Raw genomic sequence first — 27345 nt, 5'->3', positions numbered from 1 at the left:
ATGACAGGCTGTTTAAGTGATTACTGTATAATTGATTTTAAAGTAATGTCTAATGTGCAATTACCAAACATGTCCTCTTTCACATACTTTATTCACAGCAATCATTGTCACTTTTGTCATCCCCAGGCAGTAAGTCGGGCATATACAACCATCATCTGTGCATCACTTTTCCCTTGTTAATCAACTACAAACATTTTTATAACTGCCTTAATTTTGCTGGACTCCAGGAAGAGTAGCTAATGGGGATCCATAATAACTATAAAATACAACACAAAATCAAGAATTGGCATGCTCAACTCAAGAGTTCAAATAAGTCTTTGGGTGCAGGGTCCAAAAGGCATATAAACTAGAAAAGGAAAACAGGCATTCAGCAAAATAGTTTAAATTTTAATGTTCTTTAGTAGCAGCAGCAGCAGAGGTCAAACAAACTGACATCTTTCTATGACACTGATAGCTTTAGTGAACGCTGTCTGCAGTGCATGAGAAGGGTTGAGTTCTCCAGAGGAAGAATGAGAGGTTGTGGACATGTGCACATGCTTACAAACAGGAGCTACACGCTGCTTTTAATACATTACTGCATTCATGGGACCTTTTACTCCCTCTCAGTAGTTCAGGGAGTTTCCACCATCTGGTCTCAATCACTGTTGGAAACAAACCAATTCAAAACACAGTTGGGCCGGGAAAAAAATACTATATACATAAATATACAATCTATTACACATATGGATGCAATAAAAAAAACAGAGCACAATTTAAACATTTTTTAAAATTCATGTTACCTTGAATATAAAGTCCATTCTTCTCATAGTCTGGTTGGCAAACTGGTCAATGACCCTCTCATACCAGTGAGGATTCTTCTGCAATGATTTAAGAATCCTCCTTTCTATGGATAGGATTGCCAGGTTCTTGAGTCGCTCTTGTCCCATGGTGTTCCTTGTGTAGCTTTTCAGCCTCTTCAGACGAGAGAATCTGCTCTCCACGCCCGCTGATGTTGCCCCTATAGTTGCAACTAGGCACATGAGCCGGTACACCTCAGGCATCACTTCATTCAAACCACACCCCTTGAAATGCAAGATTCTGTCACACAGTTTTCGACTGTTCCCTTGAAGCTCCTCTCCACAGTAGAACACTTGCAGCTCATTTTTCAGTTTTTCCATGTTAAAAAAACGGCCATAGCCCTGGGACAGGCTTTCCATTGCATTTGTAGGGAATTCACTCCGGAATGACTCAAATTTCTCATCATCTAACAACTCCATGTATCTCCTGCTGTCCAGGCTTTGGAACCTCTGTGCTATTTGTGTCTTGATGTTGTCATGGATTGAATCGTACAGTGATTTGTACGTCTGCYTTACATCCTGAGTGCRCTGCCTRRGCTTCCTTCTGTGCYTCAACTCTGGATCATCTGTCATGTTCGAAGCCTTCTGATATATAGCACTAAATTCTTCTTCAGATTTGTGCTCCTCTATCTTGAGTAWAAMATTCTCAATCCTCCTCTTACAAAATTCTACATCCATGGCATTCTGTTGCACACTGTCAAAAACCACATCTGTGCAAGCAAATATATATTCAAAAGTGAGAAGTAAAAAAATAAAATGAAAATCTTCCAACTGTGTCTTGAAACCATTTGCATCAAAAATCGTGTCATCATCCATTTTAGGATGCTCTGTGATACTTGTGAATGTGTCCAACAGATGCTCAAAGTTTTTTGCCACCGTGTTAACTACTCTGGACGTGAAATTCCAATGCGTTGGTGCGTTTTTTGGCAAACTTGCACAAGCAGCCTTTTCTAGCAGCATTCTATTGGTGGACTTACAAAAAAAAGTTGCGAAGCCACCCAGTGTGGCAAAGAAAACCTTGGTCTTGGGCATGGACTTCACGCTCTGGCTTAATACGGAGTTGAGGGGATGTGCATAGCAATGCACAAAGGTGGCGCTCGGCGCTACAGCTCTTACTTTTGCTTGCAGACTATTTAAATCAGAAGCCATTACAGCAGCGCCATCATATGTTTGAGCGACTAGTTTCTCCACAAAGTTAAACTCTGACATCTCCGAATTCACTAGATCAAACACAGACTGTGCATCTCGCCCAGCTGACACATCAAAGTAGCCCAAGAAACGCTCCTGGACGCACCCCCGATCATCCACATACCTGACAATGACAGACAACTGCGAATGGTCTGTAGTTTCATCCATTTGCCATGAGAAAAATGGAGCAGCGTCAACCTCGCTTTTAATCTCACTTCTAATTGATGATGCGATAGCAGTTATCAAGTCGTTCTGAATTGTTCTTGACATTCCAGTGAACACAGTTGAAGATTCCATATGCTGAGCAAGTAAAGCATCATACCGCGCGATTACCTCTGCCAATTCCCTGTAGTTGCCTTTGTTAGCGGAACTTTCCGTCTCATCGTGTCCCCTAAAAGCCAACTCTTGCATGCCTAAGTATGCAATGCTGTCAATGAGGCGTTTGAGAACATCCCTGTTTCTTCGGACCTTCTCATTGTGTTGCGCAGCTTGAATACGCAGGCCTTCATTGAGTGAGTGATTGGCACGATGGCTCGGCTGTCCCAAAAGCTTGAGTTTCGCGTAGGAGTTGAGATGCTCCCGGCTTTCGTCATGCCGTTTAGCTGAACGGTCAATGTTCTTTAGGTCACTGAACCCCCCTTTAGCCCAAGGCTCAAAAGTTCCAAAGAGCAGACAAGGCCAGCAATACAAGCGGCTTGATGAAAGACTACCTGTTAGCCATTGATACTTTTTATACCAGTTGGTATTGAACGCCCTCCTCACTTTGTCATCCTTCCTTATGTACTTGATTTCAGGCAGAGGTCGACCCTCGGTTTTAATTCGCACCCTTTCTGTGGACTCCAAAGAATGAAATGGGGTCTTCAACAAAAAATCCACAATGTTGTCAGAATTCGCGACCTGGCAGGTGTGGACAAGTAGCTGCTGTGGTGTGTGGAACATGCAACTGCAGTGGGGGCAGCTGTGTGAGGGGGCGTACACTTTCATTTCTGTCTTAACCACTCTGATTTCAGAATCATGCTCAGTCTTAATTTCCGTCGTTCCTTGGCTAATGTAAACAGAATCTGTTTCGGTCTTGGTTTTGATGGTTCCAGAATCCTGGTGGAGTGCTCTAGAATCCAAGTGACAATTTGATCTGATTCCGTTATGTTCCTCACTTGTTTCATGCACTTCAAAGTCTGTTTCCTCCTCTTTGATTTGGATGATGTTGAAAGTAAACCCATTACTGCTGAGAGAGTGGGCTTGGCCAATGTCTGAATCTTCTCTACTGGAGTCAACATCATCTGACTGTGTTTCACAATCCGTTTTGATGTGGTCACGATGACTTCTAGTCATCTTGGTTTTATTGCGTTGCTTTTTCCCAGGTTTGATCTTAATCTTGTCGATTGGTTATTGTCTACACCTTCCTCTTCATTTGCATTCTGCGAAAAAAAAGACTTGATTTGAATAAACATCACCCTTGCAGAGACACCAGGTCAGGAATCATCATGACAATCATCTTATCCAACACCACAAAGTAAAACAAACAGGCTGGTACATACTAAGGAGAGCATTTGGTTACAACATGCATTTTTACATAGCTAATCGATGGGTGAATAAATAGCTAGCAAGCGACGTTACTCCTTAGTCCATGGACCTTACATGTTGTTTAAAGGGCGAATTGGCTCTGGAATTCAAAACAGCCAAATACTCATAAACGTGAATAGATTCTTAATTGCGGTACGGTTCTAGAAACATAAATCCCTCTACTTTCATCTCACATCAAAATAAGTTCACAAATGCAAAATATACACTTACTGTAAGCTAATTAGCACAGGTAGTCGACTGTCTTTCGTAAACAAGCGCTGTAACATGGAAATATGGCCGTGTGGGGAACACTAACCCTATAAAAAAGGTGTGTATCAATTTAACCTTTGGTTTTTTGAAAATGATATCTTGCCAATATGAAAGAGAAGGTCCTTATGCTTCCAAAACCGTACCGCAAGTGATGCGTGTCAAAATGTTCAGGCCGAGCGTCACTGCTCTTAACAAAAACTACCCACTACAGAAGACACCTTAGTCCAATTACTATTTTAATGTGTAATGCAGAGCCATACACAGTGCATTCAGAAAGTACTCACACTCCTTTACCTATTCCACATTTTGTTGTGATAGACTACATTTTTTATTGATTCAATTGAGATTGTGTAATCGTGTAATTGTGTAATCATAATGTCAAAGTGGACTTTGTTTGGTAGATTTAAAGTATTAATTTAAAACTTATGTGCTTAACAAATCACATAAGTTGCATGGACTCATTCCGTGTTCAACAATAGTAGTTAACATGATTTTTGAATAACTACTCCATCTCTGTACCCCACACATACAGTTGCCTGTAAGGTCCCTCAATCGAGTAATGAATTTCAAGCACAGATTCAACCACAACGACCAGCAAGGTTTTCCAATGCCTCGCAAAGAAGGGCGACCAGCAAGGTTTTCCAATGCCTCGCAAAGAAGGGCACCAATTGGTAGATGTGTAAAAATAAAAAAAAGTTGATGCTGAATATCCCTTTGAGCATGGTGAAGTTATTAATTAGGCTTTGGAAGGTGTATCAATACACCCAGTCAATACAAAGATTCAGGCGTCCTTCCAAACTCAGTTGTCAGAGAGGAAGGAAGCTGCTCAGGGATTTCACCATGAGGCCAATGACTTTAAAACAGCTACTGAGTTTAATGGATGGATCAACAACATTGTAGTTACTCCACAATACTAACCTAAATGACAGAGTGAAAGGAATGAAGCCTGTACAGATTAAAAATATTCCAAAACATGCACCCTGTTTGCAAGTAATACTTAAGTAATACTGCAAAAAAAATATGACAAAGAAATATACTTCTTGTCCTGAATAGATAGCATTATAAACTCAGCAAAAAAAGAAACATCCAGCCTCCCGGGTGGCGCAGTGGTCTAGGGCACTGCATCGCAGTGCTAGCTGCGCCACCAGAGTCTCTGGGTTTGCTCCCAGGCTCTGTCATAAAATGTTTGTTTTTTTTTATTTAAAAAAAGAAACATCCCTTTTTCAGGACCCTGTCTTTCAAAGATAATTCGTAAAAATCCAAATAACTTCACAGATCTTCATTGTAAAGGGTTCAAACACTGCTTCCCATGCTTTTTCAATTAACCATAAACAATTAATGAACATGCACTTGTGGAACAGTCATTAAGACACTAACAGCTTACAGATGGTAGGCAATTAAGGTCACAGTTATGAAAACTTAGGACACTAAAGAGGTCTTTCTACTGACTCTGAAAAACACCAAAAGAAAGATGCCCAGGGTCCCTGCTCATCTGCGTGAACGTGCCTTAGGCATGCTGCAAGGAGGCATGAGGACTGCAGATGTGGCCAGGGAAATAAATTGCAATGTCCGTACTGTGAGACGCCTAAGACAGCGCAACAGGGAGACAGGACGGACAGCTGATCATCCTCGAAGTGGCAGACCATGTGTAACAACACCTGCACAGGATTGGTACATCCGAACATCACACCTGCGGGACAGGTACAGGATGGCAACAACAACTGCCTGAGTTACACCAGGAACGCACAATCCCTCCATCAGTGCTCAGATTGTCCGCAATAGGCTGAGAGAGGCTGGACTGAGGGCTTGTAGGCCTGTTGTAAGGCTGGTCCTCACCAGACATCACCGGCAACAATGTTGCCTATGGGCACAAACCCACCATCACTGGACCAGACAGGACTGGAAAAATGTGCTCTTCACTGACGGGTCACAGTTTTGTCTCACCAGGGGTGATGGTCGGATTTGCGTTTATCGTCAAAGGAATGAGCGTTACGCCGAGGCCGGTACTCTGGAGCGGGATCGATTTGGAGGTGGAGGGTCCGTCATGGTCTGGGGCGGTGTGTCACAGCTTGAGCTTGTTGTCATTGCAGGCAATCTCAATGCTGTGCGTTACAGGGAAGACATCCTCCTACCTCATGTGGTACCCTTCCTGCAGGCTCATCCTAACATGACCCTCCAGCATGACAATGCCACCAGCCATACTGCTGGTTCTGTGCATGATTTCCTGCAAGACAGGAATGTCAGCGTTCTGCCATGGCCAGCGAAGAGCTCGGATCTCAATCTCTTTGAGCACATCTGGGACCTGTCGGATCGGAGGGTGAGGGCTAGGGCCATTCCCCACAGAAATGTCAGGGAACTTGCAGGTGCCTTGGTGGAAGAGTGGGGTAACATTTCACAGCAAGAACTGGCAAATCTGGTGCAGTCCATGAGGAGGAGATGCACTGCAGTACTTAACGCAGCTGGTGTCCACACCAGATACTGACTGTTACTTTTGATTTTGACCTGCCTCTTTGTTCAGGGACATATTATTCCATTTCTGTTAGTCACATGTCTGTGGCACTTGTTCAGTTTATGTCTCAGTTGTTGAATCTTATGTTCATACAAATATTTACACATGTTAAGTTTGCTGAAATAAACACAYTTGACAGTGAGGACGTTTCTTTTTTTGCTGAGTTTATGTTTGGGACATATCCAACATCACTGAGTACCACTCTTCATATTTTCAAGCATGGTGGTGGTGGCTGCATCATGTTYTGGGCATGCTTGTCATCTGCAAGGAGTAGGGAGTTTTGGGGGGATTATAAACAGAATACAGCTATAAGCACAGGCAAAATCCTAGAGGAGAACCTGGTTCAGACTGCTTTCTAACAGACATTAGGAGCCAAATGTATCTTTCAGCGGGACAATAACCTAAAACACAAGGCCTAATCTACACTGGAGTTTCCTACCAAGACGACATTTAATGTTCCAGAGTGGCCTAGTTAGTTTTGAAAATCTATGGCAAGACTTGAAAATGGCTGTCTAACAATGATAAACAATCAACATGACAGAGCTTGAAAACCTTTAAGAATAATGGGCAAATATTGTACAATCCAGGTATGCAAAGCTCTCAGAGACTTACCAAAAATTACTCACAGCTGTAATCACAGCCAAAGGTGCATCTACAAACTATTGACTCAGGGAAGTGAATATTTATGTAAATTATATTTCTGTTGTTAATTTTCAATACATTTACAAACATTTCTAAAAACACATTTTCACTATGTCATTCTAAGCTATTGTGTGTAGATGGGTGAGGGAGAAAAAAAATATTTAATCAATTTTGAATTCAGGCTGTAACACAATAAATGTGGAATAAGTTAAGGGGTATGAATACTTTCTGAAGACACTGTGTGTGTGTGTGTGTGTGTGTGTGTGTGTGTGTGTGTGTGTGTATATATATATATATATAGCTCAGGTGTAATGGAATGGAACTGAACTGAGAGTCATGGTCAAGGGCTAGCAAGATACAGTTGAAGTCGGGAAGTTTACATACACTTAGGTTGGAGTGATTAAAACTAGTTTTTCAACCACTCCACAAATTTCTTGTTAACAAACTATAGTTTTGGCAAGTCGGTTAGGACATCTACTTTGTGCATGACATAAGTCATTTTTCCAACAATTGTTTACAGACAGATTATATCACTGTATCACAATTCCAGTGGGTCAGAAGTTTACATACACTGAGTTGACTGTGCCTTTAAACAGCTTGGAAAATTCCAGATAATTATGTCATGGCTTTAGAAGCTCCTGAAAGGTTAATTGACATAATGAGTCAATTTGAGGTGTACCTGTGGATGTATTTCAAGGCCTACCTTCAAACTCAGTGCCTCTTTGCTTGACATCATGGGAAAATCAAAAGAAATCAGCCAAGACCTCAGAAAAAAAATTGTGGACCTCCACAAGTCTGGTTCATCCTTGGGGGCAATTTCTAAATGCCTGAAGGTACCACGTTCATCTGAACAAACAATAGTACGCAAGTATAAACACCATGGGACCATGCAGTTGTCACACTGCTCAGGAAGGAGACGTGTTCTGTCTCCTAGAGATGAACGCACTTTTCGCACCAAAGTACAAATCAATCCCAGAACAACAAAGGACCTTTCGCGTTATTTGTAACTTATTTTGTACATAATGTTTCTGCAACCCTATCTTACGGCAAAAAGAGCTTCTGGATATCAGGACAGTGATCACTCACCTCGGATTAGACTAAGCTTTTTTCTACAACAAGGAGGACGCACAAGACATTCTCCAAACACCCCACAGGGCTGACATCCCCGTTATTTGCGACGCAGGTACAGAGGACAAAGAGCTGGATGCCTGGTCAGGACCCGGAGAAGGCAAGTGGGAAAGCTGCCATTACTGTCAATACTACTCGCCAACGTGCAATCATTGGACAATAAATTAGACGAATACCCTACCAACGGGACATCAAAAACTGTAATATAGTATGTTTCACGGAATCGTGGCTGAATAACGACATGGATATTCAGCTAGAGGGATATTCGCTGGCTGCACCGGCAAGATAGAACAGCACACTCTGGTAAGACAAGGGGGTGGGGGTGGTCTGTGCGTATTTGTAAACAACAGCTGGTGCACGAAATCTAAGGAAGTCTCTAGATTTTGCTCGCCTGAAGTAGAGTATATTGTGATAAATTGCAGGCCACACCACTTGCCTAGAAAGTTTTCAGCTATACTTTTCGTGGCTGTTTATTTACCACCACAGACAGATGCTGGCACTAAGACCACAGTCAGTCAGTATAAGGAAATAAGCAAACAGGAAACTGCTCACCCAGAGGCGGTGCTCCTAGTGGCTGGGGACTTTAATGCAGGGAAACTTAAATCAGTTCTACCAAATTTCTATCAACATGTTAAATGTGCATCCAGAGGGGGAAAAAATCTAGATCACCTGTACTCCACACACAGAGACGCGTACAACGCTCTCCCTCGCCCTCCATTTGGTAAATCCGACCACAACTCTATCCTCCTGATTCCTGCTTACAAGCAAAAATTATAGCAGGAAACACCAGTGACTCAGTCTATAAAAAAGTGGTCAGATGAAGCAGATGCTAAACTACAGGACTGTTTTGCTATCACAGACTGGAACATGTTCCGGGATTCTTCTGATGGCATTGAGGAGTACACCACATCAGTTACTGGCTTTATCAATAAGTGCATCGAGGACGTCGTCCCCACAGTGARTGTACGTACATACCCCAACCAGAAGCCATGGATAACAGGCAACATTCGCACTGAGCTAAATGGTAGAGCTACCGCTTTCAAGGTGCGGGACTCTAACCCAGAAGCTTATAAGAAATCCTGCTATGCCCTGCGACGAACCACCAAACAGGCAAAGCGTCAATACAGGCTAACATTGAATCATACTACACCGGCTCRGACGCTCGTCTTATGTGGCAGGGCTTGCAAACTGTTACATACTACAAAAGGGAAGCACAGCCGCGAGCTGCCCAGTAACACGAGCCTACCAGACGAGCTAAATCACTTCTATGCTCGCTTCGAGGCAAGCAACACTGAGGCATGCATGAGAGCATCAGCTGTTCCGGACAACTGTGTGATCATGCTCTCCGTAGCCGACGTGAGTAAGACGTTTAAATAGGTCAACATACACAAGGCTGCGGGGCCAGACGGATTACCAGGACGTGTGCTCCGGGCATGTGCTGACCAGCTGGCAGGTGTCTTCACTGACATTTTCAACATGTCCCTGATTGAGTCTGTAATACCAACATGTTTCAAGCAGACCACCATAGTCCATGTGCCCAAGAACACAAAGGCAACCTGCCTAAATGACTACAGATCCGTAGCACTCACATCCGTAGCCATGGAGTGCTTTGAAAGGTTGGTAATGGCTCACATCAACACCATTATCCCAGAACGCTAGACCCACTCCAATTTGCATACCGCCCAAACAGATCCACAGATGATGCCATCTCTATTGCACTCCACACTGCCCTAACCCACCAGGACAAAATGAACACTTATGTGAGAATGCTATTCATTGACTACAGCTCAGCATTCAACACCATAGTGCCCTCAAAGCTCATCACTAAGCTAAGGATCCTGGGACTAAACACCTCCCTCTGCAACTTGATCCTGGACTTCCTGACGGGCCGCCCCCAGGTGGTGAGGGAGGTAGCAACACATCTGCCATGCTGATCCTCAACACTGGAGCTCCCCAGGGGTGCGTGCTCAGTCCCCTCCTGTACTCCCTGTTAACTCACGACTGCGTGTCCAGGCATTACTTCAACACCATCATTAAGTTTACAGATGTGAACAGTGGTAAGCCTGATCACCGACAACGACGAGACGCCTATAGGGAGGGAGGAGGTCAGAGAACTGGCCGGGTGGTGCCAGAATAACAACCTATCCCTCAACGTAACCAAGACTAAGGAGATGATTGTGGACTACAGGAACAGGAGGACCAAGCACGCCCCCATTCTCATCGACGGGGCTGTAGTGGAGCAGGTTGAAAGCTTCAAGTTCCTTGGTGTCCACATCAACAACAAACTAGAATGGTCCAAACACACCAAGACAGTCGTGAAGGGGGCACGACAAAGCCTATTCCCCCTCAGGAAACTACAAATATTTGGCATGGGTCCTGAGATCCTCAAAAGGTTCTACAGCTGCAACATTGAGAGCATCCTGACTGGTTGCATCACTGCCTGGTATGGCAATTGCTCGGCCTCTGACCGCAAGGCACTACGGAGGGTGGTGCGTACGGCCCAGTACATCACTGGGGCTAAGCTGCCTGCCATCTAGGATCTCTACACCAGGCGGTGTCAGAGGAAGGCCCTAAAAATGGTCAAAGACCCCAGCCACCCCAGTCATAGACAGACTGTTCTCTCTACTACCGCATGGCAAGCGGTACAGGAGTACCAAGTCCTGGACAAAAATAATTCTCAACAGTTTTTACCCCCAAGCCATAAGACTCCTGAACAGGTAATCAAATGGCTACCCGGACTATTTGCATTGTGTGCCCCTCAACCCCTCTTTTACGCTGCTGCTACTCTCTGTTTATCATATATGCATAGTCACTTTAACTAAACATTCATGTACATACTACCTCAATTGGGCCGACCAACCAGTGCTCCCGCACATTGGCTAACCGGGCTATCTARCTGCATTATGTCCCGCCATCCGCCACCCACCAACCCCTCTTTTACGCTACTGCTACTCTCTGTTCATCATATATGCATAGTCACTTTAACCATATCTACATGTATATACTACCTCAGTCAGCCTGACTAACCGGTGTCTGTATGTAGCCTCGCTACTTTTATAGCCTCGCTACTGTATATAGCCTGTCTTTTAACTGTTGTTTTATTTCTTTACTTACCTATTGTTCACCTCATGCCTTTTTTGCACTATTGGTTAGAGCCTATAAGTAAGCATTTCACTGTAAGGTCTAACACCTGTTATAGTCGGTGCACATGACAAAAACTTTGATTTGAAGATGCTGGAGGAAAACACGGTACAAAAGTACTATATCCACAGTAAAACGAGTCCTATATCGACATAACCTGAAAGGCCGCTCAGCGAGGAAGGAGCCACTGCTCAAAAACCGCCATAAAAAAGCCAGACTACGGTTTTGCAACTGCACATGGGGACAAAGATCGTACTTTTTTGGAGAAATGTCTCTGGTCTGATGAAAACAAAAATTGAACCGTTTGGCAAAATGACCATTGTTATATTTGGAGGAAAAAGGGGGAGGCTTACAAGCCGAAGAACACCATCCAACCGTGAAGCACGGGGGTGGCAGCATCATGTTGTGGGGGTGCTTGGCTGCAGTAGGGACTGGTGCACTTTCACAAAAGAGATAGCATCATGAGGATGGAAAAATTATGTGGATATATTGAAGCAATATCTCAAGACATCAGTCCAGGAAGTTAAAGCTTGGTTGCAAATAAACGATATCTTAACGCGCCATCGATAAGAAAACAATACTGTGCAGCCGTATTCATTGACCTGGCCAAGGCTTTCGACTCTGTCAATCACCACATCCTCATCGGCAGAACTCGATAGCCTTGGCTTCCTCAAATGATTGCCTCGCCTGGTACACCAACTAATTCTCTGATAGAGTTCAGTGTGTCAAATCGGAGGGCCTGTGTTCCGGGCCTCTGGCAGTCTCATGGGGTGCCACAGGGTTCAATTCTTGGACCGACTCTCTTCTCTGTATACATCAATGATGTCCACTCTTGCCTGCTGGTGAGTCTCTGATCACTCTCTACGCAGAGACGCACCATTCTGTATACTTCTGGCCATGGCACTTTGGAGATTTTTTTAAACTGCAAAACCCTTACGCCACCACTGCACTTTATATCAGCGGTTGGCTGGCCTTCTCTAGTCACTCGTAGGCTCAGTCACTGGTAATACTATTTTATTTACAAAGCCATTTTGGGTTTTACTACCTTTTTATTTGGGCATTTTTATTGTTCAGAATGTGGTGGGTACTCTCTTCGTTCGCTAGACTTTATCTGCTAACTGTTCCAAATGTCCGAACTGAATTTTGTAAAAGGTCTTTTGAGTATCTCTGCGCCATTGTCTCTGGAACACCTTACAAATTAATTTTAAACTGGAAGAAACTTTCCCGATTGGTGTTTTTAAATCACTGATGAAGGATTTTGAGGCTGATTCCCTGACCTGTCAATGTTTTAATATTGCCCTGTTTTTTGATATGTGTTATACTCTTTGTGAATTCAATGGTTTTTTACTAGATTACTTGTAGTTTTCATGTTGTCTGTCTGTAATTTTTGTAATGACTTGGTGCTGCCTATCTTGGCCAGCGAGCTCTAGACAAGACGGTTTAAATCTCAAGTGAGCCCCTTCCTGGTTAAATAAAAGGTAAAAAAATAAAACAATAAAATGCCATACAACTCTCCTTCCGTGGCTGCAAATTGCTCTTAAATACAAGTAAAACTAAATGCATGCTCTTCAACGCGATCGCTGCCCGCACCTTGCCCCGCGCCGTCCAACTCCTCTACTCTGTGACGGACTTCTGAGCTTTAGAATATTATTGCGAACTCACATACACCTACGGTGTCTGGTTTAGCTGTAAACCTCCTTCCAGACTCACATCACATTCTCCAATACAAAGTTAAATCTTAGAGATTGGCTTTCCTATTTCGCAGCAAAGCATCGTTACTCATGCCTGCCAAACATACCTGTGTAAAACTCCATTTGTCATTTACAAAATAGCCTCCAAATCCACTACTCAATAATTGGATGCAGTCTAGTCACAGTGCCATCTGTTTTGTCACCAAAGCCCCATATACTACCCACCATCTGCCGACCTGTACCGCTCTCGTTGGCTGGCCCTCGCTTCATACTCGTGCTCCAAGCCCACTGGCTCCAGGTCATCTACAAGACCCTGCTACGGTAAAGTCCCCCTTATCTCAGCTCGCTGGTCCACACATAGCAGCACCCCACCTGTAGCACGCGCCCAGCCAGGTATAGTCTCTCTGGTCCACCCTTCCAAACAATTCTTCTTTGGCCGCCTCTCCTTCCAGTTCTCTGCTGCCAATGACTGGAACGAACTACAAAAATCTCTGAAACTGGAAACACTTATCTCCCTCACTAGCTTTAACTTCTCTAGGGTAGCATGCCCAAATTAAACTGCCTGCTTCTCGGGCCCAGAAGATATGATATGCATATAACTGGTAGATTTGGATAGAAAACACTCTAAAGTTTCCAAAACTGTTAAAATAGTGTCTGTGAATATAACAGAACTGATTTGGTAGGCAAAAACCCGAGAAAAATCAATTCGGGAAGTAGTTTATTTTTGTTTTTGTAGTTTTCTATTCAATGCCATTACAGTATCCATTGACTTAGGACTCAAATTGCAGTTCCTATGCCTTCCACTAGATGTCAACAGTCTTTAGAAATTGTTTCAGGCTTGTATTCTGAAAAATGAGGAAGTAAGAGCAGTCTGAATGAGTGGACCCTAAAGTGTCACAGAGCTTTTTCATGCGCTCGACCGAGAGAGTGCCTTTCTTGTTTACATTTTATATTGACGACGTTATTGTCCGGTTGAAATAGTATCGATTATTTAGGCTAAAAACAACCTGAGGATTGAATTGCAAACACATGATGATACACTCAGGGGTCAAGCCATTCAAATGCCAAGACTGCGGAAAGGATTTTGCCTTTTGAATATAAACATCATGTTTCTATGAACTTTACGGATACAATTTGTATTTTTTTTGTCTGCCTGTTTTTACTGCGTTTGAGCCTGTGGATTACTGAAGAAAACGCGCGAACAAAACTGAGGTTTTTGGATATAAAGAGACTTTATCGAACAAAAGGAACATTGATTGAGTAAATGAATMTCTGCTGAGTGCAACCATATGAAGATCATCAAATGTAAGGGATTAATTTTATCTCTATTTCTACTTGTGTAACTCTTCTACTTGGCTGGTTACTGTTTGTAATGATTTGTCTGCTGGGCTATGTTCTCAAATAATCGTAAGGTATGCTTTTGAGGTAAAGCATTTTTTAAATCTGACACCGTGGTTGGATTCACAAGAAGTTCATCTTTAAACCTAAGTAAAATATGTTTTGTTTTCTGAATTTTTATAATGAGTATTTCTGTACTTGGCGCCCAGCAGTTTCACTGGCTGTTGAAGACGTGGGACGCTAACGTCTCACGTATCCAAGAGAGGTTAAGCACCAGCTGTCAGAGCAGCTCACAGATTACTGCACCTGTACATAGCCCATCTATAATTTAGCCCAAACAACTATACCTCCCTCTACTGTATTTATTTATCTCCTTGGCACCCCATTATTTCTATCTGTACTTTGCACATTCTTCCACTGCAAATCTACCATTCCAGTGTTTTACTTGCTATATTGTACTTACTACGCCACCATGGCCTTTTTTTTGCCTTTACCTCAATTATCTCACCTCATTTGCTCACATTGTATATAGACTTATTTTTCAACTGTATTATTGACTGTATGTTTGTTTTACTCCATGTGTACACTCTGTGTTGTTGTATGTGTCGAACTGCTTTGCTTTATCTTGGCCAGGTCGCAATTGTAAATGAGAACTTGTTCTCAACTTGCCTACCTGGTTAAATAAAGGTGAGAAAGAAAAATGGACAATGACCCCAAGCATACTTACAAAGTTGTGGCAAAATGGCTTAAGGACAACAAAGTCAAGGTATTGGAGTGGCCATCACAAAGCCCTGACCTCAATCCCATAGACAATTTGTGGGCAGAACTGAAAAAGTGTGTGCGAGCAAGGAGGCCAACAAACCTGACTCAGTTACACCAGCTCTGTCAGGAGGAATGGGCCAAAATTCACCCAACTTATTGTGGGAAGCTTGTGGAAGGCTACCCGAAACGTTTGACCCAAGTTAAACAATGTAAAGGCAATGCTACCAAATACTAACTGAGTGTATATAAACTTCTGACCCACTGGGAATGTGATGAAAGAAATGAAAGCTGAAATAAATAATTCTCTCTACTATTATTCTGACGTTTCACATTCTTAAAATAAAGTGGTGATCATAACTGACCTATGACAGCGAATTTTTACTAGGATTAAATGTCAGGAATTGTGAAAAACTGAGTTTAAATGTATTTGGCTGGTGTATGTAAACTTCTGACTTCAACTGTAGATACTACAGAGTCAATAAAATACTAGGCTGGTGGAAACACAATTCTGCCTTAGTAAACAGACTTAGGGTTTTGTCTTCGACATACCTTAATTGCACAAAATTATCATCACAGTACGAGTCATAATACCCATAAAACCTAGCAGTCAAACAAGGAAATGGTTCCAATTGTTTTTCCACCATACATTTTTCCCCATCGGGGATTATAGTAACTTCAAATATGGGCTTTGTTTCGTGTAAATTTACCCTGGCATGACGTTTTGATAACCATGTGAATCTCTCTAGGACAAGGTGACTTTTACCAATATATRCACCCCCTCCAAAATGAAATGTGTAGTCTTGCATATCTACTTTGATGCTAATTAGCAATTTTTGGATCTGATAGTAAATAGAGCTGAATATATTGATAAAAGTCACCTTGTCCAAAAGAGATTTACATGGTTATCAAAACGTCATGCCAGGGTAAGCTTCCACGAAACATCCCTTATTTTAAGTGTTTCTACAATTCTCTATGGGAAAAATATATGGTGGAAAAACGATTTGAACCATTTCGCAGTTTGACCGCTAGGTTCTATTGGTGTTATGACACCTTTACTGTGGGTCTCTACAACAACGGTCACCTGGACATACTACTATCAAAGACAGTAGCACCGTTGTTTCTGTACTGTCTCAAATCATAGGTTTAACATACAGAGGAGAGCATTTGAAAACATCATACATTTTTACGTTATCATTGGGAGGTTAGTTAAGTTAGCTAGGTTGCATATCTTTCTGGGTCAGAAATGGACTCTCTTCGCCTGGCTAACGTTAGCTAGCAAGATTAGCTAGATAGCAGATAATGTAAGCTACTTTACTACTTTTGACGACTAGATATCACCCACCAAATACTGATTGTAAATATATTAACCATGAGAGGAACAAGTTTATGTTTCTCGTACAAATACTCACGAATAGAAAATAAAGTTTCGCTACTCCGGAAGAATTATGCGTTTCCTTACAGAGGAAGAGGCGAAGCGAGAGGCTTTACTCTCGTTAAAATCTGTCCGCGAGATAAATGTTTTGTTGTTGTATGGAGGTCTATGAGAGTGTCGAATTACGTGAGGCTTTTTTTAATCAAATATAAGTTTCGTAATGTTTAGGTTGTTACAAATGTACGGATATAAGTGGTTGCACGTGGCATTGCGGCAGCTAGGAGAAAAACGACTTAGTGCCCAAGTTTATCTGCCCTCTCATTSGCTAGAATGGTCCCGCCTGTCTTCCTTCATTGAGGGTGGACATGTATTTCCGTTGCTAGACCGGTCACTTGATTATCTTGTCAACATAATAGACTAGCTTTGCTTTTCTGCAGTTAAAACGTCACGGTACCTGACCAATCAAACAATGGCCCCTCGATTATATGGAAAAAATTAGAGGCTGTTGATTGGTGTGTATTCTTAAATAAATACAAATTTTCGCCAAAAGTATCAGTTTTGTATCAGCAATTTTTTGTAGCTATGCCAGTTCTGAACTCTAATCTTATTAATCAAGGACGAATTGTGGTCATTGTAATAGCAAGTAGATAGTTCCTGTACGGCTAAAGCACCTGTTGTAAAGAAGATAGAGCATACCCTTTCATTCACTGTCCTGATTCTCCATAGGAAGACAGGTTGACTCCCACACTAACAATGTTGCCCTAGATCTGGGATTTCAGAAACAAATAAGACTAAATTGTTGAATTAATCCTCTTCAAAAGCTTTCATATTGTAATATGAAATAAACGACTTACTGTAATATCAAAACCAGCCAGTGCAGGCCAATGATGGTTTACCAATAGAATACTGGGAGACTGAAATGTATGTGATATGACTCTTATTTCAGCTCAAAGAAAACATACAAAAAACACCAGAACCACACAACAGGCATGCCATCTTTCACAGAACATAGCAGCCTTTTTTTGACATTACCATTTATTGTTATTAACACAACAAAGTCGGGCATAAAACCATCTTCTGTACATCACTGTTCCTTTATTAAATAACTACAACAAGAGTAAAAGAGTTGACTGTATTTAAATAATCTAATCATTCAGCAACATCTAGGCAGGTGACCAGAGAGGTGGTGGGCGCGAGCAAAAGTACGATGGCAGCGGTGGCAGGAGTACGGTCTCTCCCCAGTGTGGGTCCTCATGTGAGTTTTAAGGTGACCGACCATGCGGAAGCTTTTGTCACACTCCTGGCAGTGATATGGCCGTGAGTTATTGTGGATCCTCATGTGTTTGCCCAYATCCCCTGAAGAGGTATAGCAGCCGTGGCAGACAGAACATTCATACGGCTTCTCTCCAGTGTGGGTGCGTATGTGTTTTGTGAGATCTCCAGATTGAGCAAAGCTCTTGCTGCACTCAGAACAGACGTATGGTCTCTCACCTGTGTGAGTGCGCTGGTGGTTCTTCAGGTGTTCATGTCGGAAAAATGTCTTGTCACACACTGTGCAATGGAAAGGCCTCTCCCCAGTGTGTGTGCGCTGGTGGGTTTTCAACGCAGCACTGTTTATGAACTTCAGCCCACAAACCCCACAATGGTAGTTCCTTTCATTGTTGTGGATCTTCAGATGCGTCTTCAGATAACCTTTGTCCGCAAAGTCTTTACCACACACAGTACATTTGAAAGGTCTCTCCCCTGAGTGTGTGCGCAGGTGAAGCTTCAAAGAATAACTGTATGCAAACCGCCTGTCACATTTGGGGCAGGATAAAGGCTTCTCGCCAGAGTGAACGGTCATGTGAACTCGGAGGTGCCACATCCGGGCAAAATCCTTTCCGCAGTCTTGGCATTTGAATGGCTTGACCCCTGAGTGTATCATCATGTGTTTGCAATGACTGCTGGCTTCTGAGAAGCTCTTGCCACACTCCTTGCAGACGTAGGGCTTCTCGCCGGMGTGTGTGCGCATGTGAATGCGCAGATTCTGAGGACTAGAGCAGCTTTTGCCACACTCTGAGCATGGCATGCCGATGTTCACACAGACAGGGCCATCCTCAGGCTTAGTGTCCTCAGGTTTGTAACACTGGTGAGGTCCCAGTCCCCAGCAATTCTTGAAGCTCTTTCCACAGTCAGCGCAACTGAGGTATCCATCGATGAAAGTAACAGCCATTTTGTGCCAAACCTTGCAGTGAGTATGCAGTCTGGCTATGTACTGGAAGCTGCGGTCACAATAGGGGCAGGGGTGGAGTTTCCTTAGAGAGGGAGAGGGGTGGGCCTGACAGATGTGGACGTGTAGCTGTCGTGGGGTATGGAACATGCAGCTACAGTGGGGACAGCTGTGTGTGGGGGCATACACGGTTTTACTTGTTGAGACATGGCTTTTCAGCATGGCCACGTACTGCTTCTGGTGTTTGGTCTTCATGTGGTTCTCCAGGAAGTAACAGTCAGTGAAGGAGATGGTGCAGTGTGGACAAGAAAAAAATTGAGGAGAAGAGACTGGGGGAGAGGGACAGAGCAGTGGAAGGATGGTAGAAAGAGTGAGAAGAGAGCGATGGGAGGAGAGAGGAAACAGAACATAGTTGTGATTACTTACATTTCCTCATTCAACAATAAAATGTTTGAGTAAATATCTTTGCTGAAAATTCATTTCAAAGTTTGGTAAATTAATGTTCAAGTAATCCCATCATCCATTTCAAATGCAGTGTTGAGGGTGGACAGGATGTATGAACTATGCCCTACCTCCATCTGTCTCGTCTGAGTTTTCCTCCTTCACCAAACACACRTTAGTGTCTCGCAGAAGTGTCTTAACCACTACCTTATGGATTAGAAAAATGAAGAAACCACAGTARGCATRAACCAAAAGTSTAAATATTATTGTCTAGTTACTGTCACATGTTGGGAAAGACCACTAACTCTTCTTACATTAGACAATCTTGTTAGRGTCACCACAGGACTCKATGATATCTTGCTACATCCGYTCATTGGATTGGATGTATTTTGATGTTTGATGTGCTTCTTCTGGAAGGAAGGAACAGAACGGTTTGGTTCCTCTCCCATTCCCTGCTGTTCAAAGTCTGTTGGTTCCTCTTTGATTTGGATGGAGCTGATACAAACCCCTTTAGTAATGTAGGGTGATTGGCTAATGTCTGGTTCTTCTCTATTGCAGTAAACATCATCTGACTGTGTTCCACACTCTGTTTTGATGGGGTCTCGATGGTGTTTAGTCCTCTTGGTTTTGTTGTGTTGCTTTTTCCCAGGTTTGTTCTTCATCTTGTTGACTGGAGTGCTTCTTCATTTGAATTCTGTGGGGAAAAGAACAGGTTTTATTGAGCATCACCCTTAGAGAGCTATACCAAGCAGTGATCATATTAATAAACCATGCAACATAAGTCACAGGAAGGCCAAAAAGATCATCAAGGACAACAACCACCCGAGCCACTGCCTGTTCACCCCGCTATCATCCAGAAGGCGAGGTCAGTACAGGTGTATCAAAGCTGAGACCGAGACTGAAAAACAGCTTCCATCTCAAGGCCATCAGACTGTTAAACAGCCATCACTAGCACAGAGAGGCTGCTGCCTATATACAGACTTGAAATCATTGGCCACTTTAATAAATGGAACATTAGTCACTTTAATAATGTTTACATATCTTGCATTACTCATCTCATATCTATTGCATCTTAGCCTATGCCGCTTTGACATTGCTCACCCATATCTTTATACATTCTTATTCCATTCCTTTAGTTAGATGTGTGGGTATTAGGCTTTTGTTTTGTAATTGTTAGATATAGCTGCACTGTCGGAACCAGAAGCACAAGCATTTCGCTACACTCGCAATAACATCTGCTAACCATGTGTATGTGACCAATCCAAATTGATTTGACAAATTTTAATTTTTTTATTTCACCTTTATTTAACCAGGTAGGCTAGTTGAGAACAAGTTCTCATTTGCAACTGCGACCTGGCCAAGATAAAGCATAGCAGTGTGAACAGACAACAACACAGAGTTACACATGGAGTAAACAATAAACAAGTCAATAACATGGTAGAAAAAAAAAGAGAATCTATATACAATGTGTGCAAAAGGCATGAGGTAGGCAATAAATCAAATAATTACAATTTAGCAGATTAACACTGGAGTGATAAATCATCAGATGATCATGTGCAAGAAGAGATACTGGTGTGCAAAAGAGCAGAAAAGTAAATAAATAAAAGCAGTATGGGGGTGAGGTAGGTAAATTGGGTGGGTAGTTTACAGATGGACTATGTACAGCTGCAGCGATCGGTTAGCTGCTCGGATAGCAGATTTTTAAAGTTGTTGAGGGAGATAAAAGTCTCCAACTTCAGAGATTTTTGCAATTCGTTCCAGTCGCAGGCAGCAGAGAACTGGAAGGAAAGGCGTCCAAATGAGGTTTTGGCTTTAGGATGATCAGTGAGATACACCTGCTGGAGCGCGTGCTACGGGTGGGTGTAGCCATCGTGACCAGTGAACTGAGATAAGGCGGCACTTTACCTAGCATAGCCTTGTAGATGACCTGGAGCCAGTGGGTCTGACGACGAACATGTAGCGAGGGCCAGCCGACTAGGGCATACAGGTCGCAGTGGTGGGTGTATAAGGTGCTTTAGTAACAAACGGATGGCACTGTGATAAACTGCATCCAGTTTGCTGAGTAGAGTATTGGAAGCTATTTGTAGATGACATCGCCGAAGTCGAGGATCGGTAGGATAGTCAGTTTTACTAGGGTAAGTTTGGCGGCGTGAGTGAAGGAGGCTTTGTTGCGGAATAGAAGCCGACTCTAGATTTGATTTTGGATTGAAGATGTTTGATATGAGTCTGGAAGGAGAGTTTGCAGTCTAGCCAGACACCTAGGTACTTATAGAGTCACATACTTCTAGGTCGAACCGTCCAGGGTGGTGATGCTAGTCGGGCGTGCGGGTGCAGGCAGCGAACGGTTGAAAAGCATGCATTGGTTTACTAGCGTTTAAGAGCAGTTGGAGGCCACGGAAGGAGTGTTGTATGGCATTGAAGCTCGTTTGGAGGTTAGATAGCACAGTGTCCAAGGAAGGCCGGAAGTATACAGAATGGTGTCGTCTGCGAAGGTGGATCAGGGAATCGCCCGCAGCAAGAGCAACATCATTGATGTATACAGAGAAAAGAGTCGGCCCGAGAATTGAACCCTGTGTACCCCCATAGAGACTGCCAGAGGACCGGACAACATGCCCTCCGATTTGACACACTGAATCTGTCTGCAAAGTAGTTGGTGAACGCAGAGGCAGTCATTAGAAAAACCGAGGCTACTGAGTCTGCCGATAAGAATTGGTGATTGACAGAGTCGAAAGCCTTGCCAGGTGATGAAGACGGCTGCACAGTAATGTCTTTTATCGATGGGGTTATGATATCGTTTAGTACCTTGAGCGTGGCTGAGGTGCACCCGTGACCGGCTCGGAAACCGGATTGCACAGCGGAAGAAGGTACGGTGGGATTCGAGATGGTCAGTGATCTGTTGTTGACTTGTTTCGAAGACCTTAGATAGGCAGGCAGGATGATATGTCTGTAACAGTTTGGGTCCAGGGTGTCTCCCCCTCTCCGCGGCAGCTTTCCAATCCTTGGATTCAGATGATACGAAGGAGAGGTTGAACAGGCTGGTAATAGGGGTGCGACAATGGCGGCGGACAGTTCAGAAATAGGGGTCCAGATTGTCAAGCCCAGCTGATTTGTATGGGTCTTTCCAGCTCTTTCAGAACATTGCTATCTGGTATGGGTAAGGAGAAGCTGGAGGTTGGGCGAGTAGCAGCGGGGGGGGGGCTGTTGGCCAAGGTTGGAGTCGCCAGGAGGAAGGCATGGCCAGCCATTGAGAAATGTTTGTTGAAGTTTTCGATTATCACGGACTTATCAGTGGTGACCGTGTTACCTAGCCTCAGTGCAGTGGGCAGCTGGGAGGAGGTGCTCTTGTTTTCCATGGACTTTACAGTATCCCAGAACTTTTTGGAGTTAGAGCTACAGGATGCAAATTTCTGCTTGAAAAAGCTGGCCTTTGCTTTCCTGACTGACTGCGTGTATTGGTTCCTGACTTCCCTGAACAGTTGCATATCGCGGGGGCTCTTCGATGCTCTTCGATGCTAAATCGGGTAATTGAAGAAACCACAAGTCTGTATGAACAATAAATGTAACTGCATACGTTTCTAACAGACAACCTACCAGTAATAATTGGCCTATAGACGGGTTGGTTGTTTAGCAACAAAACCGATGCGAACACAACTAGGGCAAAACAGACGGGGTTGTCTTAAATTGTTGATAACATGTAAACTATATTTCGTCTCCAATGTCTATTGAATACATAAATACATTTGCAAAATGAGAACTTGTCTCTCAAATACATCGTTACAGTTGTTGGTTAGCTAGTTAGCGGAATTTAGCCATATAAATAGCATAGATGACGTGGCAACAGTTAAAACCCTTCAAAAAACGACATGGTATCAAGAAACGGATAAAACGATATGAAACGATTCCCCACACTGCAGCTTCTAGTCATTGTTGTTGTTAGCTAGTTGGTCATCCAGAATCACAACACATGGAGTTCTGCCCCATTGAAGCATCGTTTTCGTGACGTTGTCAGCTAACCCTTCAATATGACATTAGCATTCATGTTGCTCCCAACCCGCTCAGACAAAAGCATAGCTCGTTATAGGATTATAATACAGGCAGCAAACTCTACTTACTGTTGCAGCCAACTAGCTAGCTACTGTTTTGAGCTGCTAGTAGCCGAGTCTTTGTAAATGAGAACAACACAGCAAATGCCAATTAGTTTGTATCTTGTAAATTCTCAATGAAAATGGCACACAGCTTCGCAGTCCTTTATTGACGCCATAAAAAGCTGCACTTTCTGGTCGATGTCCACAACGTTCCACCACAGATAGAACAAGGTCGTCACTAGTTACAACAGCCACAAAGTCATAAACCCCGCCTCTTTTTTACATTCTACCTCATTTAGCAGACACTCATATATCGTAGTGAATGGATACATTTTTGTACCGTTCCCCCGTGGGAATCGAATGCACAACCCTGACGTTACAAGCGCCATGCTCTACCAACTGAGCCACACGAACCTATTTCTACAATTTCTCAAAAATGTGGGTTTAAACCTTAACCACACTGCTAACCTTATGTCGAAACCAATTTTGAATTTGTGGCTTTGGTAACTAGTGGAAATCCATAGAACCAGATGTTTTACCGGATGTATAAATCTGAAGCATCCGGTTGGATTTCCCACTTCACACCGAATATGAGAAGAAGCCCAGTGGTCTAGCCTGGCCACTGAAGTATAACAAYAATGAGCCTGATGACTTGCACTAAATTCTTCCGCTGCTCTGTCGTTCGCTACATACTGTAATGACCTGACTAGATCATAAAGGAACAATTGTCCAGACAGAGGATTGAGTTTACGAATTGACGGTTTATTAACCCAACTTTACACAGGCTACTGTTTGGCCGTAGCCCACGCCAAATAAATGAAAGATACCCCACAAACCAACCGTGACCTTCTCTTGTGAAAGCCAGATGTAAGAGAAAGAACAATGGCTAAATCTGGTCTTAACTTCCAATGCTCCATCCATCACTTTGATGGATGGAGAGGAGTAGTGCGGGTCTTGCATACCCAGCCTCTCACATGGTGCGAACACACGGGACTCAAGTTTCGCCTTGGTCGCTGTGGATGGACTCCGCATCTTAAAAAACCTGCTGAACATCCCCGCTGTCAGGGCGTCGACGATGGTCTCTGCCTCCTGGTCAGGCAGAGCATAGCCTCGGGCCATTTTGTGAATAGTCCATGGCCGTGAGCACCAGCGGTTTCCACTGTCTGTGTGGGGAACGGCCCAACTACATCCACTCCCACCCTCTCCATGGGAGCCCCACTGGGAACTGTTGGAGCTGAGCATGAAAGTGGCCTGGAGGGCCCTTTCTCGCTGTGCAGTTGTCACAGCGCGGCAAAGTCCTCCACAACCCTCTGTGTGCTGCTCCCAGTAAAAGCCCTGACGGACGCGGCACAGTGTTTTTGTGACCCCAAAGTGTCCAGTCCCCACCCCCCCATGAGTACTCTGGAGCACAGCCTCCCGCAATGCTTTTGGACACACCACCTGCCACCTCTCTCTCTCCCGTAGCTGACTCCTTCCATGCCCTCTGTAGCCACGCCATCAGCCAGCCGCAGTCTCTCAAACTTTGACCACAACCCTTTGGTCGCGAGTGAGAGCGCTGTCACCTCTTCCCATGGTGGCCTCACCTGCGCCTCTACCCACTGTAGCACTGGCTGTAGGTCTGTGTCCCGTCCCTGCTGCTGCCCCCATTCAGCCACGTCGACAGTCTGCAGCTCACAGCAGACAGGCCCGCTCGCCCGACACACTGTGGCACAGATCCCCTCCTCTGCACACAGCTCTCTCTCCCGTCCCTCTCTCCGCTCACAGTGGCGGCAGCCGTCTGCAGTACAGGGCCGACGGGACATGGCGTCGGCGTTGGAGTGGCGTGCCCCTGACCTGTGCACCACTGTGAAGTCATACAGCTGAAGCTCCTCCAACCAGCGTGCCACCTGCCCCTCTGGCTCTCTGAAAGACATGAGCCACTGGAGAGCAGAGTGGTCAGTCCTTACAGTAAAGGGCAGGCCACCCAGGTAGTACTTGAAGTGTTTGACGGAAGCCACAACAGCCAAGAGCTCCCACCGGGTGACACAGTAGCGGCGCTCAAGTTTGTCAAATGTTTTGCTGAAGTACGCCACCACTCTCTCCACCTCTGGCCCCCCCTGGGCCAGCACCCCACCCATGCCCACATTGCTCGCATCTGTGTCCAGGATAAAGGGCAAGGTGAGGTCAYGGGGGGCGAGCACGGGGGCCTCGATCAGTGCACGTTTGAGGGTGTTGAAGGCCTCCTCACACTCCACTGTCCAAGTGAAAGCCTTGTCCTTCGGCAGCAGGCGGTTCAGGGGAGCAGCAACGCTTGAGAAGCCCCGTACAAACCTCCTGTAGTACGAGGCCAGGCCCAGGAAGCTCTTCAGCTGACGCTGGTCGGTGGGGGTGGGCCAGTCTCGGACAGCCCCCACCTTGTCCTCCATGGTGCTGATCCCCTCCTTCCCCACTCGGTGGCCCAAGAAGGACACCTCTCTCCTCATGAAGTGGCACTTCTAGGGGTGGAGCTTCAGACCGGCGGCAGCCACCCTCTCCAGCACACGCCGTAGCGCCACCAGGGCTGACTGGAAGGAGCTGCCATGGGCCAGGATGTCATCGAGGTATACCAGACACGGCTGTCGGGGGATGCCATCCAGCACCCTGTCCATCAAACGCTCAAAAGTAGCTGGAGTGTTGCACAGGCCGAAGCACAGGACCTTGAACTGCCAGTGTCCTCTGTTAGTGGAGAACGCAGTTTTGGCTCTGGCCTCTGGGGAGAGGGGCACCTGCCAGTAGCCACTGCGGAGGTCTAGTGAGGAGAACCAGGAGGACCCCCTAACCAGGTCCAGCGACTCATCGATACGTGGTATGGGGTATGAGTCCTTCCTGGTTACCTCATTCAGCCGCCTGTAGTCCGTACAGAACCTCAGCTTGCCCCCCTTATTCGGAACCATGATGACTGGCGCCGCCCAGAGGCTGTCTGAGGGCTCGATGAAGTCTGCCCGCTGCATCTCCAACACAGCCTGGTCTGCCGCCTCCTGGCGAGCCAGCGGGATACGGCGGGGACGCATCTTGATGGGTCGAGCATCACCTGTGTCGATCTCATGCTGCACCAGATGAGTCTGACCCACCTCTTCCTCACTCAGCGCAAAGCTGTCTCTGAATTCAAACAGCAACTGCCACAACCGTTCCTGCTGCTCGGGGTCAAGACCAACACAGTTCCTCCCCCATATCTCCCTCAGTGCAGACAGTGTCCTCTCCTCTCCCATCTGAGGTAGCTGGGCTGGGGGGGCGCAGCCCGGGCTCACAGGGTTGTTCTTGTACCTGTCGTAGCAGAGCAGGCGATTCACCCACTCGGCGTAGCTGGGAATGTAACACGCACCGTAGGTGACGAGGAGGGGCTGGGAAAAGTCACACACAGATGTGGGGGAGGGGGGGGGCAGCCATGAGTCTCTTCTGCTTTAACTGTTGGAGTAAAGGGTTTGTTGTTGGGTTGAGTGAATGTGACATTAGGGGGAGGGGTAGGGGGGGCATCGTGTGACTTCCGGCCCTGCCTAGAAGTTCAGTGCATACTGTTGTGTGCCCCCATTTAGGTCTAACTGGCAGCCTGTGCTCCTAAGAAAGTCCAACCCCAGTATACAAGGGTCCTGCACAGCCGCCACCCACACAGGATGACGCACAGACCTGCCCCCTACTGTCAGAGTCATTATTCCCTTTCATGGGTGCCAGCTCACCTGTGACTGTGCGGAGCTGCACAGTTGTGGGCTCACACTGAGTCCAACCTGGCACAATATCTGGCCTCACCAGGGTTACTGTGGACCCAGTGTCCACCAGGGCAGAGCAGGGCACCCCCTCCACAGTGACAGGGACATGACAAAAGTCCCCAACACAGGTCCGGCCCACCACAACAACAGGCTCCATCCGCTTGCCCTCGTCTGCTTCTGGGGGAAGTGGAGCCTTGCTTCCCCGTCTGTGCCGGTGGGCTCCTCCTGAAGAAGATGGTGGTTGGAATAGAAAGCCAGGGGTCCGCACTACCTGGTCTATGCGGACCCCGAGCCGTTTCCCTGAGCACTGGAGGACATGGGGCAATCCCGGCGCAGATGGCCTGGCTGGCCACAACCCCAGCAGACCCTGGGACCAGGGCGTGTGTTTCGTGCCGCCTGTAGCGACACAGCACGAATGAGTTCTGTCATTTCAGCCACCTATTCAGGC

At 45.1% G+C, this 27345-nt stretch overlaps 1 protein-coding gene and 1 non-coding gene across 2 annotated transcripts in view; both read right to left on the bottom strand.

The window, feature by feature from the left end:
• LOC111958600 (zinc finger protein 585A) overlaps positions 1 to 23569 on the bottom strand; it is a 29273-nt gene extending 5704 nt beyond the window's left edge. The window contains exons 1-4 of the mRNA XM_070437297.1: positions 23203 to 23569; positions 19405 to 19784; positions 19222 to 19297; positions 17597 to 18978 (exon numbers count right to left, since the gene is read on the bottom strand). Coding sequence (XP_070293398.1) covers positions 17597 to 18978; positions 19222 to 19297; positions 19405 to 19752 — 1806 coding nt within the window. The 5' untranslated portion in view covers positions 19753 to 19784; positions 23203 to 23569. The remainder of the gene's footprint in view (positions 1 to 17596; positions 18979 to 19221; positions 19298 to 19404; positions 19785 to 23202) is intronic.
• LOC111958794 (uncharacterized) lies at positions 75 to 16733 on the bottom strand. The gene is made up of 3 exons (XR_011474877.1): positions 16478 to 16733; positions 780 to 3442; positions 75 to 641 (listed from the first exon to the last, which is right to left on the bottom strand). It is a non-coding gene; the product is annotated as an uncharacterized protein (transcript).
• Positions 23570 to 27345: the final 3776 nt, after the last annotated feature.

This window comes from Salvelinus sp. IW2-2015, linkage group LG35 (genome assembly GCF_002910315.2).
Source record: "Salvelinus sp. IW2-2015 linkage group LG35, ASM291031v2, whole genome shotgun sequence".
Classification (NCBI taxonomy): Eukaryota; Metazoa; Chordata; class Actinopteri; order Salmoniformes; family Salmonidae; genus Salvelinus; species Salvelinus sp. IW2-2015.
The sequence above is the reverse complement of the archived record's forward strand: the minus strand, read 5'-3'. Positions and strand labels throughout refer to the sequence as shown.